Source organism: Bombina bombina, chromosome 10 (genome assembly GCF_027579735.1).
Source record: "Bombina bombina isolate aBomBom1 chromosome 10, aBomBom1.pri, whole genome shotgun sequence".
In the NCBI taxonomy this organism is placed as follows: domain Eukaryota; kingdom Metazoa; phylum Chordata; class Amphibia; order Anura; family Bombinatoridae; genus Bombina; species Bombina bombina.
The window spans coordinates 24,280,264-24,296,353 of NC_069508.1; the positions used below are offsets into that span (position 1 = coordinate 24,280,264).

Genomic DNA, 16,090 nt, shown 5'->3' on the forward strand with positions numbered 1-16,090 from the left:
GATGCTAGAGAGAGAGAGAGATGCTAGAGAGAGAGAGATGCTAGAGAGAGAGAGATGCTAGAGAGAGATGCTAGAGAGAGATGCTAGAGAGAGATGCTAGAGAGAGATGCTAGAGAGAGATGCTAGAGAGAGAGATGCTAGAGAGAGAGAGAGAGAGATGCTAGAGAGAGAGAGATGCTAGAGAGAGATGCTAGAGAGAGATGCTAGAGAGAGAGATGCTAGAGAGAGATGCTAGAGAGAGATGCTAGAGAGAGAGATGCTAGAGAGAGAGAGAGATTAGAGAGAGAGAGATGCTAGAGAGAGATGCTAGAGTGAGATGCTAGAGAGAGAGATGCTAGAGAGAGAGATGCTAGAGAGAGAGATGCTAGAGAGAGAGATGCTAGAGAGAGAGAGAGATTAGAGAGAGAGAGATTAGAGAGAGAGAGATGCTAGAGAGAGATGCTAGAGAGAGATGCTAGAGAGAGAGATGCTAGAGAGAGAGATGCTAGAGAGAGAGATGCTAGAGAGCGAGAGATGCTAGAGAGCGAGAGATGCTAGAGAGCGAGAGATGCTAGAGAGCGAGACATGCTAGAGAGCGAGACATGCTAGAGAGCGAGAGATGCTAGAGAGCGAGACATGCTAGAGAGAGAGACATGCTAGAGAGAGAGACATGCTAGAGAGATGCTAGAGAGCGAGAGATGCTAGAGAGAGATGCTAGAGAGAGATGCTAGAGAGAGATGCTAGAGAGAGATGCTAGAGAGAGATATGCTAGAGAGAGAGATGCTAGAGAGAGAGATGCTAGAGAGAGAGATGCTAGAGAGAGAGATGCTAGAGAGAGAGATGCTAGAGAGAGAGATGCTAGAGAGAGAGAGATGCTAGAGAGAGAGAGAGAGATGCTAGAGAGAGAGAGAGAGATGCTAGAGAGAGAGAGAGAGATGCTAGAGAGAGAGATGCTAGAGAGAGAGAGATGCTAGAGAGAGAGAGAGAGATGCTAGAGAGAGAGAGATGCTAGAGAGAGAGAGAGAGATGCTAGAGAGAGAGAGAGATGCTAGAGAGAGAGAGATGCTAGAGAGAGATGCTAGAGAGAGATGCTAGAGAGAGATGCTAGAGAGAGATGCTAGAGAGAGAGATGCTAGAGAGAGAGATGCTAGAGAGAGATGCTAGAGAGAGAGATGCTAGAGAGAGAGAGAGATTAGAGAGAGAGAGATGCTAGAGAGAGATGCTAGAGTGAGATGCTAGAGTGAGATGCTAGAGAGAGAGATGCTAGAGAGAGAGATGCTAGAGAGAGAGATGCTAGAGAGAGATGCTAGAGAGAGATGCTAGAGAGAGAGATGCTAGAGAGAGAGATGCTAGAGAGAGAGATGCTAGAGAGCGAGAGATGCTAGAGAGTGAGAGTTGCTAGAGAGCGAGACATGCTAGAGAGCGAGACATGCTAGAGAGCGAGACATGCTAGAGAGCGAGACATGCTAGAGAGCGAGACATGCTAGAGAGATGCTAGAGAGCGAGAGATGCTAGAGAGCGAGAGATGCTAGAGAGCGAGAGATGCTAGAGAGCGAGACATGCTAGAGAGCGAGACATGCTAGAGAGCGAGACATGCTAGAGAGCGAGACATGCTAGAGAGCGAGAGATGCTAGAGCGAGATGCTAGAGAGAGATGCTAGAGAGAGATGCTAGAGAGAGATAGATGCTAGAGAGAGAGAGTACGGCGCGATGGGCAGCGGACTGTTGTTAACTTACAGTCATCGATCTCTCTGCTCTTCGGCTTTTTCCCAGCTTTATTGGTATACTGTCATCAAACACCCACACTATACCACACTGTTTTACCCCTATCCCGCTGCTCACGGACCCCGCCGCAACTAAATAAAGTTATTACCCCCTAAACCGCCGCTCCTGGAGCCCACTGCCACTCTTACAGGCAAGTTTGTATTTATTTTAACTAGATAGATATAATAGTTATTAAATAGTTATTAACTATTTAATAACTACCTAGCAAAAATACAAAAGTACTTGTAAAATAAAACCTAACCTAAGTTACAATAACACCTAACACTACACTATAATTAAATAATTAACAACAATTACCTAAATTAAATTAGCTAAAGTACAACCCCCCCCCACTAAATTACAGAAAATAATAAACAAATTACAGAAATTTAAACTAATTACACCTAATCTAATAGCCCTATCAAAATAAAAATATGCCCCCCCAAAAATAATAAAAACCCCTAGCCTAAACTAAACTACCAATAACCCTTAAAAGGGCCTTTTGCGGGGCATTGCCCCAAAGTAATCAGCTCTTTTACCTGTAAAAAAAAAATACAAACAACCCCCCAACAGTAAAATCCACCACCCACACAAACAACCCCCCAAATAAAATACTAACTAAAAAAACTTAAGCTCCCCATTGCCCTGAAAAGGGCATTTGGATGGGCATTGCCTTTAAAAGGGCAGTTAGCTCTTTTGTGGCCCAAAGCCCTAACCTAAAAATAAAACCCACCCAATACACCCTTAAAAAACCCTAACACTAACCCCCTGAATATCGACTTACTGTTCTGAAGACCGGACATCCATCCTCAAGGAAGTGGCAGAAGTTTTCATCTAGCCGGGCCGAAATCCTCAACGAAGCCGGGAGAAGTTTTCATCCAAGCCGGGCGAAGTGGTCCTCCAGATGGGCAGAAGTCTTCATCCAGACGGCATATTCTATCTTCATCCATCCGATGCAGAGCGGCTCCATCTTCAAGAGCCGCAGAGCATCCTCTTCCTTCCGATAGGACAATAGGATTGAGCTCGCATTCTATTGGCTGATATTGTACTTCAAAATTGGGCTTCACAGAAGAAAATCAATCACATCTTGCTTCACCACCTCCACGGGAAGCAAAGTTTGTAAAACTGAGGTATGAGTGAGGTGAGAGGTGTATTTTTAGGCATTTGAGGTTTGAGAAACTTTGCCCCCTCCTGGTAGGAATGTATATCTCATAATTCACTAGCTCATGGACTCTTGCCACTTACATGAAAGAAAGTACAATTTTTAACACTTTAACAGCTCCAAAAAAATACTTAACCAGTTTACTTCTTTTTCAGTCACTAAGGGTATCTATATTATTTTAAAATTTCAAAGACATTTGCTCCTTCAAATAACATGAAAGAAAGTTTAAAGAGTTATAAAACCCAAAGATTTTCTTTTGTGATTCCGACAGAAAATACAATTAAAAAAAGTTTCCAGTTTAATTCTATTATCAAATTTGTTTCATTCCCATGATATTCTGTGTTGAAGAGATACCTAGGTAGGCATCTAGTGCTCTTGCAAATGGATAAAAATTTTCACACAAAAAAATGATCCAGAAATGGGCCGGCTCCTAAGCTTATGCCTCTGCTTTTCAACAAAAGATACCAAGAATACGAAGAAAAATTGATAATAGAAGTAAATTGGAAAGTTTTTTAAAATTGCTGCTGTATCTCAATCATGAAAGGAAAAGAATGTATTTCATATCATAATAAAAGGGCATTAAACATTGCTTGCTTTTATCTAAAAAGTGTGTTTGTTCTACGCTCCCTAGGCCAAAAAGCAACTTCTGTAACCTACACAAGCTGCAAACAATAGCTGGCTCAGGCAAATTGCAGCATTTAAAAAAACTACTGTATATTACATAAGTTATTTTTTGGCCTATTTAGGGAATGTGCATCAAGCACACATTTTACATAAAAGCACGACATCTATATACATAGATAGATGCTAGAGAGCGCAAGATGCTAGAGAGCGCAAGATGCTAGAGAGAGTGAGGGAGATGCTAGAGAGAGCGAGGGAGATGCTAGAGAGAGCGAGGGAGATGCTAGAGAGAGCGAGGGAGATGCTAGAGAGAGAGAGCGAGATGCTAGAGAGAGCGAGATGCTAGAGAGAGAAAGAGCGAGATGCTAGAAAGAGAAAGAGAGATTCTAGAGAAAGAGAGATGCTAGAGAAAGAGAGATGCTAGAGAAAGAGAGATGCTAGAGAGAGAGAGATGCTAGAGAGAGAGAGATGCTAGAGAGAGAGAGATGCTAGAGAGAGAGAGATGCTAGAGAGAGAGAGAGATGCTAGAGAGAGAGAGAGAGATGCTAGAGAGAGAGAGAGAAATGCTAGAGAGAGATAGAGATGCTAGAGAGAGATATGCTAGAGAGCGAGAGATGCTAGAGAGCGAGAGATGCTAGAGAGCGAGAGATGCTAGAGAGCGAGAGATGCTAGAGAGCGAGAGATGCTAGAGAGCGAGAGATGCTAGAGAGATGCTAGAGAGATGCTAGAGAAAGAGAGATGCTAGAGAGAGAGAGATGCTAGAGAGAGAGAGATGCTAGAGAGAGAGAGATGCTAGAGAGAGAGAGATGCTAGAGAGAGAGAGAGATGCTAGAGAGAGAGAGAAATGCTAGAGAGAGATAGAGATGCTAGACAGAGAGATGCTAGAGAGAGAGAGATGCTAGAGAGAGAGAGAGAGAGATGCTAGAGAGAGTGATGCTAGAGAGAGTGATGCTAGAGAGAGTGATGCTAGAGAGAGAGTGATGCTAGAGAGAGAGTGATGCTAGAGAGAGAGTGATGCTAGAGAGAGAGTGATGCTAGAGAGAGAGAGATGCTAGAGAGAGAGAGATGCTAGAGAGAGAGAGATGCTAGAGAGAGAGATGCTAGAGAGAGAGAGAGATGCTAGAGAGAGAGAGAGATGCTAGAGAGAGAGAGAGATGCTAGAGAGAGAGAGATGCTAGAGAGAGAGAGAGAGAGATGCTAGAGAGAGAGAGAGAGATGCTAGAGAGAGAGAGATGCTAGAGAGAGAGAGAGATGCTAGAGAGAGAGAGAGATGCTAGAGAGAGAGAGAGATTAGAGAGAGAGAGAGATGCTAGAGAGAGATGCTAGAGAGATATGCTAGAGAGATATGCTAGAGAGAGAGATTAGAGAGAGAGAGAGAGATGCTAGAGAGAGAGATGCTAGAGTGAGATGCTAGAGTGAGATGCTAGAGTGAGATGCTAGAGAGAGATGCTAGAGAGAGATGCTAGAGAGAGATGCTAGAGAGAGATGCTAGAGAGTGAGATGCTAGAGTGAGATGCTAGAGAGAGATGCTAGAGAGAGATGCTAGAGAGAGATGCTAGAGAGAGATGCTAGAGAGAGATGCTAGAGAGAGATGCTAGAGAGAGATGCTAGAGAGAGATGCTAGAGTGAGATGCTAGAGTGAGATGCTAGAGAGAGAGATTAGAGAGAGAGAGAGATGCTAGAGAGAGAGATTAGAGAGAGAGAGATGCTAGAGAGAGATGCTAGAGAGAGATGCTAGAGTGAGATGCTAGAGTGAGATGCTAGAGTGAGATGCTAGAGTGAGATGCTAGAGTGAGATGCTAGAGAGATATGCTAGAGAGAGAGAGATGCTAGAGAGAGAGATTAGAGAGAGAGAGAGATGCTAGAGTGAGATGCTAGAGTGAGATGCTAGAGTGAGATGCTAGAGTGAGATGCTAGAGTGAGATGCTAGAGTGAGATGCTAGAGTGAGATGCTAGAGAGAGATGCTAGAGAGAGATGCTAGAGAGATATGCTAGAGAGAGAGATATGCTAGAGAGAGAGAGAGATGCTAGAGAGAGAGATTAGAGAGAGAGTGAGATGCTAGAGTGAGATGCTAGAGTGAGATGCTAGAGTGAGATGCTAGAGTGAGATGCTAGAGTGAGATGCTAGAGTGAGATGCTAGAGAGAGATGCTAGAGAGAGATGCTAGAGAGAGAGATATGCTAGAGAGAGAGAGAGAAATGCTAGAGAGAGAGATTAGAGAGAGAGAGAGTGAGATGCTAGAGTGAGATGCTAGAGTGAGATGCTAGAGTGAGATGCTAGAGTGAGATGCTAGAGAGAGATGCTAGAGAGAGATGCTAGAGAGAGAGATTAGAGAGAGAGAGAGAGAGAGAGATGCTAGAGAGAGAGATTAGAGAGAGAGAGAGTGAGATGCTAGAGTGAGATGCTAGAGTGAGATGCTAGAGAGAGATGCTAGAGAGAGATGCTAGAGTGAGAGATATGCTAGAGAGAGAGAGAGAGAGATGCTAGAGAGAGAGATTAGAGAGAGAGAGAGTGAGATGCTAGAGTGAGATGCTAGAGTGAGATGCTAGAGAGAGATGCTAGAGTGAGAGATATGCTAGAGAGAGAGAGAGAGATGCTAGAGAGAGAGATTAGAGAGAGAGAGAGTGAGATGCTAGAGTGAGATGCTAGAGTGAGTTGCTAGAGTGAGTTGCTAGAGTGAGATGCTAGAGTGAGATGCTAGAGTGAGATGCTAGAGTGAGATGCTAGAGAGAGATGCTAGAGAGAGAGATTAGAGAGAGAGAGAGAGATGCTAGAGTGAGATGCTAGAGTGAGATGCTAGAGTGAGATGCTAGAGTGAGATGCTAGAGAGAGATGCTAGAGTGAGAGATATGCTAGAGAGAGAGAGAGAGATGCTAGAGAGAGAGATTAGAGAGAGAGAGAGTGAGATGCTAGAGTGAGATGCTAGAGTGAGATGCTAGAGTGAGATGCTAGAGTGAGATGCTAGAGTGAGATGCTAGAGAGAGATGCTAGAGAGAGATGCTAGAGAGAGAGATATGCTAGAGAGAGAGAGAGAAATGCTAGAGAGAGAGATTAGAGAGAGAGAGAGTGAGATGCTAGAGTGAGATGCTAGAGTGAGATGCTAGAGTGAGATGCTAGAGTGAGATGCTAGAGTGAGATGCTAGAGAGAGATGCTAGAGAGAGATGCTAGAGAGAGATGCTAGAGAGAGAGATTAGAGAGAGAGAGAGAGAGATGCTAGAGAGAGAGATTAGAGAGAGAGAGAGTGAGATGCTAGAGTGAGATGCTAGAGTGAGATGCTAGAGAGAGATGCTAGAGAGAGATGCTAGAGTGAGAGATATGCTAGAGAGAGAGAGAGAGAGAGAGATGCTAGAGAGAGAGATTAGAGAGAGAGAGAGTGAGATGCTAGAGTGAGATGCTAGAGTGAGATGCTAGAGTGAGATGCTAGAGAGAGATGCTAGAGTGAGAGATATGCTAGAGAGAGAGAGAGAGATGCTAGAGAGAGAGAGATTAGAGAGAGAGAGAGTGAGATGCTAGAGTGAGATGCTAGAGTGAGTTGCTAGAGTGAGATGCTAGAGTGAGATGCTAGAGTGAGATGCTAGAGAGAGATGCTAGAGAGAGAGATTAGAGAGAGAGAGAGAGATGCTAGAGTGAGATGCTAGAGTGAGATGCTAGAGTGAGATGCTAGAGTGAGATGCTAGAGAGAGATGCTAGAGTGAGAGATATGCTAGAGAGAGAGAGAGAGATGCTAGAGAGAGAGATTAGAGAGAGAGAGAGTGAGATGCTAGAGTGAGATGCTAGAGTGAGATGCTAGAGTGAGATGCTAGAGTGAGATGCTAGAGTGAGATGCTAGAGTGAGATGCTAGAGTGAGATGCTAGAGTGAGATGCTAGAGAGAGATGCTAGAGAGAGAGATATGCTAGACAGAGAGAGAGAGATGCTAGAGAGAGAGATTAGAGAGAGAGAGAGTGAGATGCTAGAGTGAGATGCTAGAGTGAGATGCTAGAGTGAGATGCTAGAGTGAGATGCTAGAGTGAGATGCTAGAGTGAGATGCTAGAGAGAGATGCTAGAGTGAGAGATATGCTAGAGAGAGAGAGAGATGCTAGAGAGAGAGATTAGAGAGAGAGAGAGAGATGCTAGAGTGAGATGCTAGAGTGAGATGCTAGAGTGAGATGCTAGAGTGAGATGCTAGAGTGAGATGCTAGAGTGAGATGCTAGAGTGAGATGCTAGAGAGAGATGCTAGAGAGAGATGCTAGAGAGAGAGATTAGAGAGAGAGAGAGAGATGCTAGAGAGAGATGCTAGAGAGAGATGCTAGAGTGAGATGCTAGAGAGAGATGCTAGAGTGAGATGCTAGAGTGAGATGCTAGAGTGAGATGCTAGAGTGAGATGCTAGAGTGAGATGCTAGAGTGAGATGCTAGAGTGAGATGCTAGAGTGAGATGCTAGAGAGAGATGCTAGAGAGAGATGCTAGAGAGAGAGATTAGAGAGAGAGAGAGAGATGCTAGAGAGAGATGCTAGAGTGAGATGCTAGAGAGAGATGCTAGAGTGAGATACTAGAGTGAGATGCTAGAGAGAGAGAGAGAGATGCTAGAGAGAGAGAGAGAGAGATGCTAGAGAGAGATGCTAGAGAGAGATGCTAGAGAGAGATGCTAGAGAGAGATGCTAGAGAGAGAGATGCTAGAGAGCGAGAGATGCTAGAGAGCGAGAGATGCTAGAGAGCGAGAGATGCTAGAGAGCGAGAGATGCTAGAGAGCGAGAGATGCTAGAGAGATGCTAGAGAGATGCTAGAGATGCTAGAGAGAGAGAGATGCTAGAGAGAGAGAGATGCTAGAGAGAGAGAGATGCTAGAGAGAGAGAGATGCTAGAGAGAGAGAGATGCTAGAGAGAGATAGATGCTAGAGAGAGAGAGTACGGCGCGATGGGCAGCGGACTGTTGTTAACTTACAGTCATCGATCTCTCTGCTCTTCGGCTTTTTCCCAGCTTTATTGGTATACTGTCATCAAACACCCACACTATACCACACTATTTTACCCCTATCCCGCTGCTCACGGACCCCGCCGCAACTAAATAAAGTTATTACCCCCTAAACCGCCGCTCCTGGAGCCCACCGCCACTCTAATAAATATATTAACCCCTATCCTTCCGCTCCCGGAGCCCACCGCCACTCTAATAAATATATTAACCCCTATCCTGCTGCTCCAGGAGCACACAGCCACCTACATTATGTTATTAACCCCTAATCTGCCATCCCCTACACCGCTGCCACCGACATTATACTTATTAACCCCTAATCTGCCGTCCCCAACGTCGCCGCCACTATATTAATTTTATTAACCCCTAAACCTAAGTCTAACCCTAACACCCCTAACTTCAATATAATTAAAATAAATCTAAATAAAACCTACTATTAATAACTACATTATTCCTATTTAAAACTAAGTACTTACCTGTAAAATAAACCCTAAGCTAACTACAATATAACTAATAGTTACATTGTAGCTAGCTTAGGGTTTAATTTTATTTTACAGGCAAGTTTGTATTTATTTTAACTAGATAGATATAATAGTTATTAAATAGTTATTAACTATTTAATAACTACCTAGCAAAAATACAAAAGTACTTGTAAAATAAAACCTAACCTAAGTTACAATAACACCTAACACTACACTATAATTAAATAATTAACAACAATTACCTAAATTAAATTAGCTAAAGTACAACCCCCCCCCCCCACTAAATTACAGAAAATAATAAACAAATTACAGAAATTTAAACTAATTACACCTAATCTAATAGCCCTATCAAAATAAAAATATGCCCCCCCAAAAATAATAAAAACCCCTAGCCTAAACTAAACTACCAATAGCCCTTAAAAGGGCCTTTTGCGGGGCATTGCCCCAAAGTAATCAGCTCTTTTACCTGTAAAAAAAAAATACAAACACCCCCCAACAGTAAAAACCACCACCCACACAACAAACCCCCCAAATAAAATACTAACTAAAAAAACTTAAGCTCCCCATTGCCCTGAAAAGGGCATTTGGATGGGCATTGCCTTTAAAAGGGCAGTTAGCTCTTTTGTGGCCCAAAGCCCTAACCTAAAAATAAAACCCACCCAATACACCCTTAAAAAACCCTAACACTATCCCCCTGAATATCGACTTACTGTTCTGAAGACCGGACATCCATCCTCAAGGAAGTGGCAGAAGTTTTCATCTAGCCGGGCCGAAATCCTCAACGAAGCCGGGAGAAGTTTTCATCCAAGCCGGGCGAAGTGGTCCTCCAGATGGGCAGAAGTCTTCATCCAGACGGCATATTCTATCTTCATCCATCCGATGCAGAGCGGCTCCATCTTCAAGAGCCGCAGAGCATCCTCTTCCTTCCGATAGGACAATAGGATTGAGCTCGCATTCTATTGGCTGATTGGATCAGCCAATAGGATAAAAGCTCAATCCTATTGGCTGATTGCAACAGCCAATAGGATTTTTTCTACCTTTATTCCAATTGGCTGATAGAATTCTATCAGCCAATCGGAATCTAAGGGACGCCATCTTGGGTGACGTAATTTAAAGGAACCTTCATTCGTCGGTAGCCGTTGGAAGGAAGAGGATGCTCTGCGTCGGATGTCTTGAAGATGGAGCCGCTCCGCGTCAGATGGATGAAGATAGAAGATGTCGTCTGGATGAAGACTTCTGCGGGTTTGGATGAAGACTTTGGCCGCTTCGTTGAGGACTTCTCCCGGCTTCTTGGAGGATGGATGTCGGATCTTCAGAACTGTAAGTAAATCTTCTGGGGTTAGTGTTAGGATGTTTGTAAGGGTTTATTGGGTGGGTTTTAGTTTTAGATTAGGACTTGGGCTGCAATAGAGCTAAATGCCCTTTAAGGGCAATGCCCATCCAAATGCCCTTTTCAGGGCAATGGGGAGCTTAGGTTTGTTTAGTTAGGGTTTTATTTGGGGGGTTGGTTGTGTTGGTGGTGGGTTTTACTGTTGGGGGGGGTTGTTTGTATTTTTTTTTATAGGTAAAAGAGCTGATTACTTTGGGGCAATGCCCCGCAAAAGACCCTTTTAAGGGCCATTTGTAGTTTATTGTAGGCTAGGGTTTTTTTTATTTTGGGAGGGATTTTTTATTTTCATAAGGCCCTTAGATTAGGTGTAATTAGTTTAAAGCTTTGATAATTTCTTTTTTATTTTTTGTAACTTAGTGTTTATTTTTTGTGTGTAACTTAGTGTTTGTTATTTTTTGTAACTTAGTTTTTTGTAACTTTGTAATTTTTAAGTGTAGAATTAAATAATTTGAGCAGGGTTAGGTGTTTAAATATATAATATAGTTATTTTAATTTGTAGTTTAATGTAATTTTAGTACAACAGTTAGGTTAGATTAATTATTAATTTAATATAGTTTAATGCCATTTTATTATAATAGTTAGAATAGGTGAATTATTAGTTTAATATAGGTTAATATAAATCTAAAGGTAAGTTTAAATTTATTATAAGATAGGGATGAGTTAATATTTAATGTACAGTTAGCGGGTTGTTAGGTTTAGGGATTAATAGGTTAATTTAGTTTATGGCGATGTGAGGGGTTGGCGGTTTAGGGGTTAATACGTTTATTTAGTTGCGGTGGGCTCCGGGAGTGGCGGGATAGGGGTTAATACTTTTATGTAGGTGGTGGCAGTGTCAGGGTGGCAGATTAGGGGTTAATAAGTATAATGTAGGTGGCGGCGGTGTAGGGGCTGGCAGATTAGGGGTGTTTAGACTCGGGGTACATGTTATGGTATTAGGTGTAAACATAACTTTCATTCTAGCATAGGAATCAATGGGATATCTGGCAGCAGCGAACATAAGCTTTCGCTGCTTTCAGACTCCCATTGATTCCTATGGCATCTGCCGCCTCCAGGGCGGCGGATTGAAAACCAGGTACGCTGCGCCGGAATAGTGCCGAGCGTACCTAGTAGACATTTGTTAACTATCAAAAGTAGTCAGATAGTGCCGAATTTGCATGCAGAACATCTGTAATGACTTAACCATTGATCTGTGTCGGACTGAGACCGGCGGATCGTATGTTACGTCACAAAATTCTACTTTTGCCGGTCTGTAGGCTTTGATAACTAAGGCGAATCAAGCTTGCCACAATTACGCTGTGGAATTTCAGTGTATTTGCGGTTGACGGCTTGATAAGTAGATGCCTTCGGCTTTAGAAAAGGTTTGTAACACTCCACCACTCATTTTAGTCCAAAATCTCTGCATCTTGTCATACACGTCTGGATACAAATATGTTATTCAACCATGTGACTCTCCTGTACATTTCACTATTTAAATATCTTGTTTATGACCCCAGTGAAATATCTAAAATGTATTTATAGCAACCCCCACTATGTTCTAATAATATAACTAGAGTGACATTAGCGCATCTCCTCAGACATTGTATCCCCGCCCCTTGCATTTTTACAATTACTTGCACACAGTAACGCACCACTTTTGCTTTATCACATGCTGTATTGTATCTTGCTCCCTTCCATGACACACACAATTAGCATTCCTCAACAATGTCAGGCAAATTGTTTCTTTGTATATGATGTAGCTGTTAATTAAAAATAGAGCAGAGTCACAAAGCCTTAGTTGTAGCTGCACAATATAAGCCTTTTATGTCAAGGTGTTTTCATGACCTGACCATATAAATATTATATCTGCAGAATGCAGTATGCAAATAAATGTTATAAAAGTTCTTTGTTTACAGAGGACGTGTCTGCTCTATAGAATAATGGTTTAACAATGTGAAGATAAAAAACAAAATAAGGAACTCGGCCAAGGCCAGGCAAATATTTGTGAAATTTGGCACCAGTAATCCCTTTCCGTCAACTGATATTAAACCATAAGGAAAACATTCACTATGATTAAAACCTGCTTGTGTTCTGTATGAGATCATTACTATGGCTGCACAATACTGTGGCTCCTTCGGTGTTGTACATTTAATTTAGCACTTCAGTTAGAGCATTCACAGTGTTATTTCTGGAAGAAATGCAGTAGCCAGTTTGACTAAAAGTTACTTCCGTCCAGACAGTATGGTCAATTTATTTTTAATTTCTAAAAATAATCCATATTGCTGTAGCACTCTACAGATGTCTAAGGGAGCATTTCAAATGTTAAAGCACATCTGACCAGTAGTTATAGAGACATGAGGTCCAAATGAAAGTTTCTTTTAGCAGATAAATCACAATATTAAAATAAAAACATATTTTCTATTGTTATTAAATTATCAAAGTTATCTCTGTTGGTCTCGTTTGTTGAAAAGTAGCAGCTTTTATTAATTGTATACTTAGGTAGGCTCAGGAACGTGCATGTGTGAAGAACTAGGTATAACACATTGTTACGTTGTTACAGTCAAACTAATAAACTTAAAGTGAATGTCAGTTTTCATGAATGAATACCCGTTTTTTAAAACACTATTAAAAACAGGGGCACTTTCATTCATGAAAGTTTATATCGCAGCGGTTTTGTTAAAATACTTACCTTTTTCTTTTTCCAAACCAGACCAGTGATCCCACCGCCCGCTTCTCGTACTGTACTTAGCACATAAATGACGAAACCGGCTTCTCCAATCATGGCGGGGCCTCAGGAAACGTTTGCTCTGGGGGAGAAACCATGATTGGAGGAAGCCAGATTCGTCATTTGTGATGTAAGTACAGAGGAGCTGCAAGAGTGGGGGGGGGGGGTCGCTGGTCCGACTTGGAAGAAGAAAAAGGTATTGTAAGTATTTTAACAAAACTGTTGCAATGTAAACTTTCATGAATGAAATATGCCCCTGTTTTTATTAGTATTTTTAAAAACCGGGCACTCATTCATGAAAATTTGCTTTCACTTTAAGGAAAGTTCTACTCTATGAAAGGCACAATTTGGCTAAAAGAGTCTGTTCCCAGCCAACAAACAAGCTACGGAGCTGTTGTTTGTTCATGACAGAGCACCTCTCTCTCTCTCTCTCTCTCTCTCTCTCTCGCTCTGTATATATTTATATTATGACTTTGGGGAAGGTATCCCTAAGGGTGATAGGAGAAACCAGATGTGGACATCCCTATACAATGTGAATAGAGAGATATGGCTGCTGCAACTCACAGAAGAGCCCCACAGAAGGCCGAAACAATCATGTTGTTTTGTCTTGTTTTGGAGTAGGATTGTCTGGATTATACTTTTTTGAGGGGATCAGATATATTCCAGGAAAGTTTTCCTTCAAGGTGGTGACCCATTAAAGATAGGCTGACCATATTGCCACTTTAAAAAGGGACACATATGAAAAATACATATGTAAGGGCTGTTTTCAGGGCTGTTTAAAGAAATGTTTTGTATAAGAACCCTGACATATGTATTTTTCATATGTGTTCCTTCTTAAAGCGGCAATATGGTCAGCCTAATTAAAGAACAAACCAAAGAACAGGCTACATTGTCTCTGGTTGAGTGCTTTTCTTCCTATACAATTGTTACAAACAATGTAGCATACAGTGCTTAGTGTATAGTATTTTATTGGATGGTTTTTACATTTTAGATATAAATAAAACAGACAGTGGATCACTTGTGCTAACACATATAACGGTGCATGCTACCAATTATGGTAATAATCCTGATCTTGTGGCCCAAACGTTGTTGTTTTATTTTGTGTAACTAATGAATATTTTGGATTCTTATCCATTTTGAGTGTTTTTTAAGTTTAGGATATTACAGTGTAAATGTGTCTATATGTAATCCCCTATCTTAAAATAAGATGTTATAATTATATATACAAATAAACAATAAAAAATACAAATTTAAGATGTATTCTTTTAGAGTCAACAAAGAGAAATATTTTAATGTCTGATTTCTGTAGCATTTTACACCTTGAAGAACTGGATTTATTTTTTGGATATCATTTAAGAGACATTTGTATTTATTTATTACAGAATCTAGTTTGTGTTGTATCATAAAAATGACCTTAAAAATCTAACTGTATTTTTCCCCAGGTTGAGTATCAATATTCTCACAGATTTACAGTAACCGTAATAAAAGCAGCCAATGTTACAAAAGGAAGATTTGGCGACTTACGTAAGTAGACGTTTAAATGAAATCCACTTATCAGAATTATTGAGCCTCATAATACAATGAGGAGCAGACAGGAGATGCACATTGATACTACATTTGAAATTCATTGTCTTTTTATTATGCACGTGTTAATTATGCATTTCTACTACATTGTGTGGTCCTTTAAATTAATGTATTGGGGCTTTCTCAGGGTGTAATCTCTGTTCGCTTTGTGGTGCGATTCACAAATCCTGGAGGCTGTCAGTCGTTCCATAAGAATATCCCAGCTCAAGAATTCCAGGCTATTCCTGTATGAAAAAAAATGAATCAGAGTTTTTCTCTGCTTTCTGTGGAGTGTAATACTTGGTCAGAACAAATCTCAACCCCCCCCCCCCCCCACACACACACGCACGCACGTGCACACACACACACACGCGCGCGCACACACACGCACACTTGTCTTAACTGCAGAAATAACATTAATGGGATGTTATAGGAATTTTATTATATTTGCATCAGAAAATATTCACTACATTGCATACAAAATAAATGTTTTAGAAGTATTGAAACTTTCATTTTATTGGAAAAATAGGCATTGTTTTGCAGTCCCATGATACACCTCTTGCATGTTGATTCTTACATCTTTTGCTATAACCAATTAGGGACAGATAGAAGAAGCAAATTTCTGTCTATTGCAAGCAATCACTGTGCAACATGTACACGTGTGAGGGTTCTGCATTCCATGGACTGCACTCCAGCTTCTCTAGGGGAAGTGTAAACACTACAATTTTAGAGTTACATTACAGAAAATGGAGGTGTAATAAATCAGGAACATTAATTGTCCATGATAAAACATTTTATGGAGAATACAAATGTGAGTTTAATATCACTTTTTAAACCTATTAGGGTGATAATTCTCTGTCTGTGCTACGTTTTGTGGCTTAAAGGGACAAGCTAAATAATTTATGCAATTGTTTCCATTTCTAACTGTGTTTGACTCTTCCAAAGGTGTTAAACACATAGCTATAGTTCTGTTTGGGAATCACAGCACAATTTCTGAGCAAGACATGACTGGTGATTGGAAATACATGCGTATGTCAGTCCTGATTGGTTCACTAGTTGTGTCTGGCAAAGAGGCCACAATGTGTAGGACTTTAGCTATGTGTTTAATCCTTCTGCAGAGGTAATAGACTTAAATAGAAAATGATATGCTCAGATTAATAAGATCATTAGGGTTTTCATTAGAATATCTTCTTATTACACCACATGTTTTTAGTAAGGACACTTGTGCATATCGCTTTAATCGACTGGCGAGTCTGCTAGCAGTTTTGCTTTCTTATCTCTCTGAGAGCAGATTCATCTGTGTTTTATTTGTGAAGATTACAATCTGTCATTTCCTTTACTCTGCTGATCATTCGATAGTCATAAGATCATAACGTGCCCCAGTGTCTAGTTCACTAAACCCCTCCTGACCTCAACCACTTGCAGGATATGTTTTTAGACAAAGCATATAGCTGCCTAGAAAACATGCGTTTCTGCCT

At 41.2% G+C, this 16,090-nt stretch overlaps 1 protein-coding gene across 1 annotated transcript in view; it reads left to right on the top strand.

Annotated features, from left to right (window-relative positions):
• Positions 1–16,090, top strand: part of PLA2G4A (phospholipase A2 group IVA) — a 222,495-nt gene that overhangs the window by 59,551 nt on the left and 146,854 nt on the right. Inside the window, exon 3 of the mRNA XM_053693862.1 lies at positions 14,492–14,573. Within this exon, the coding sequence (XP_053549837.1) occupies positions 14,492–14,573 (82 nt within the window). The remainder of the gene's footprint in view (positions 1–14,491; positions 14,574–16,090) is intronic.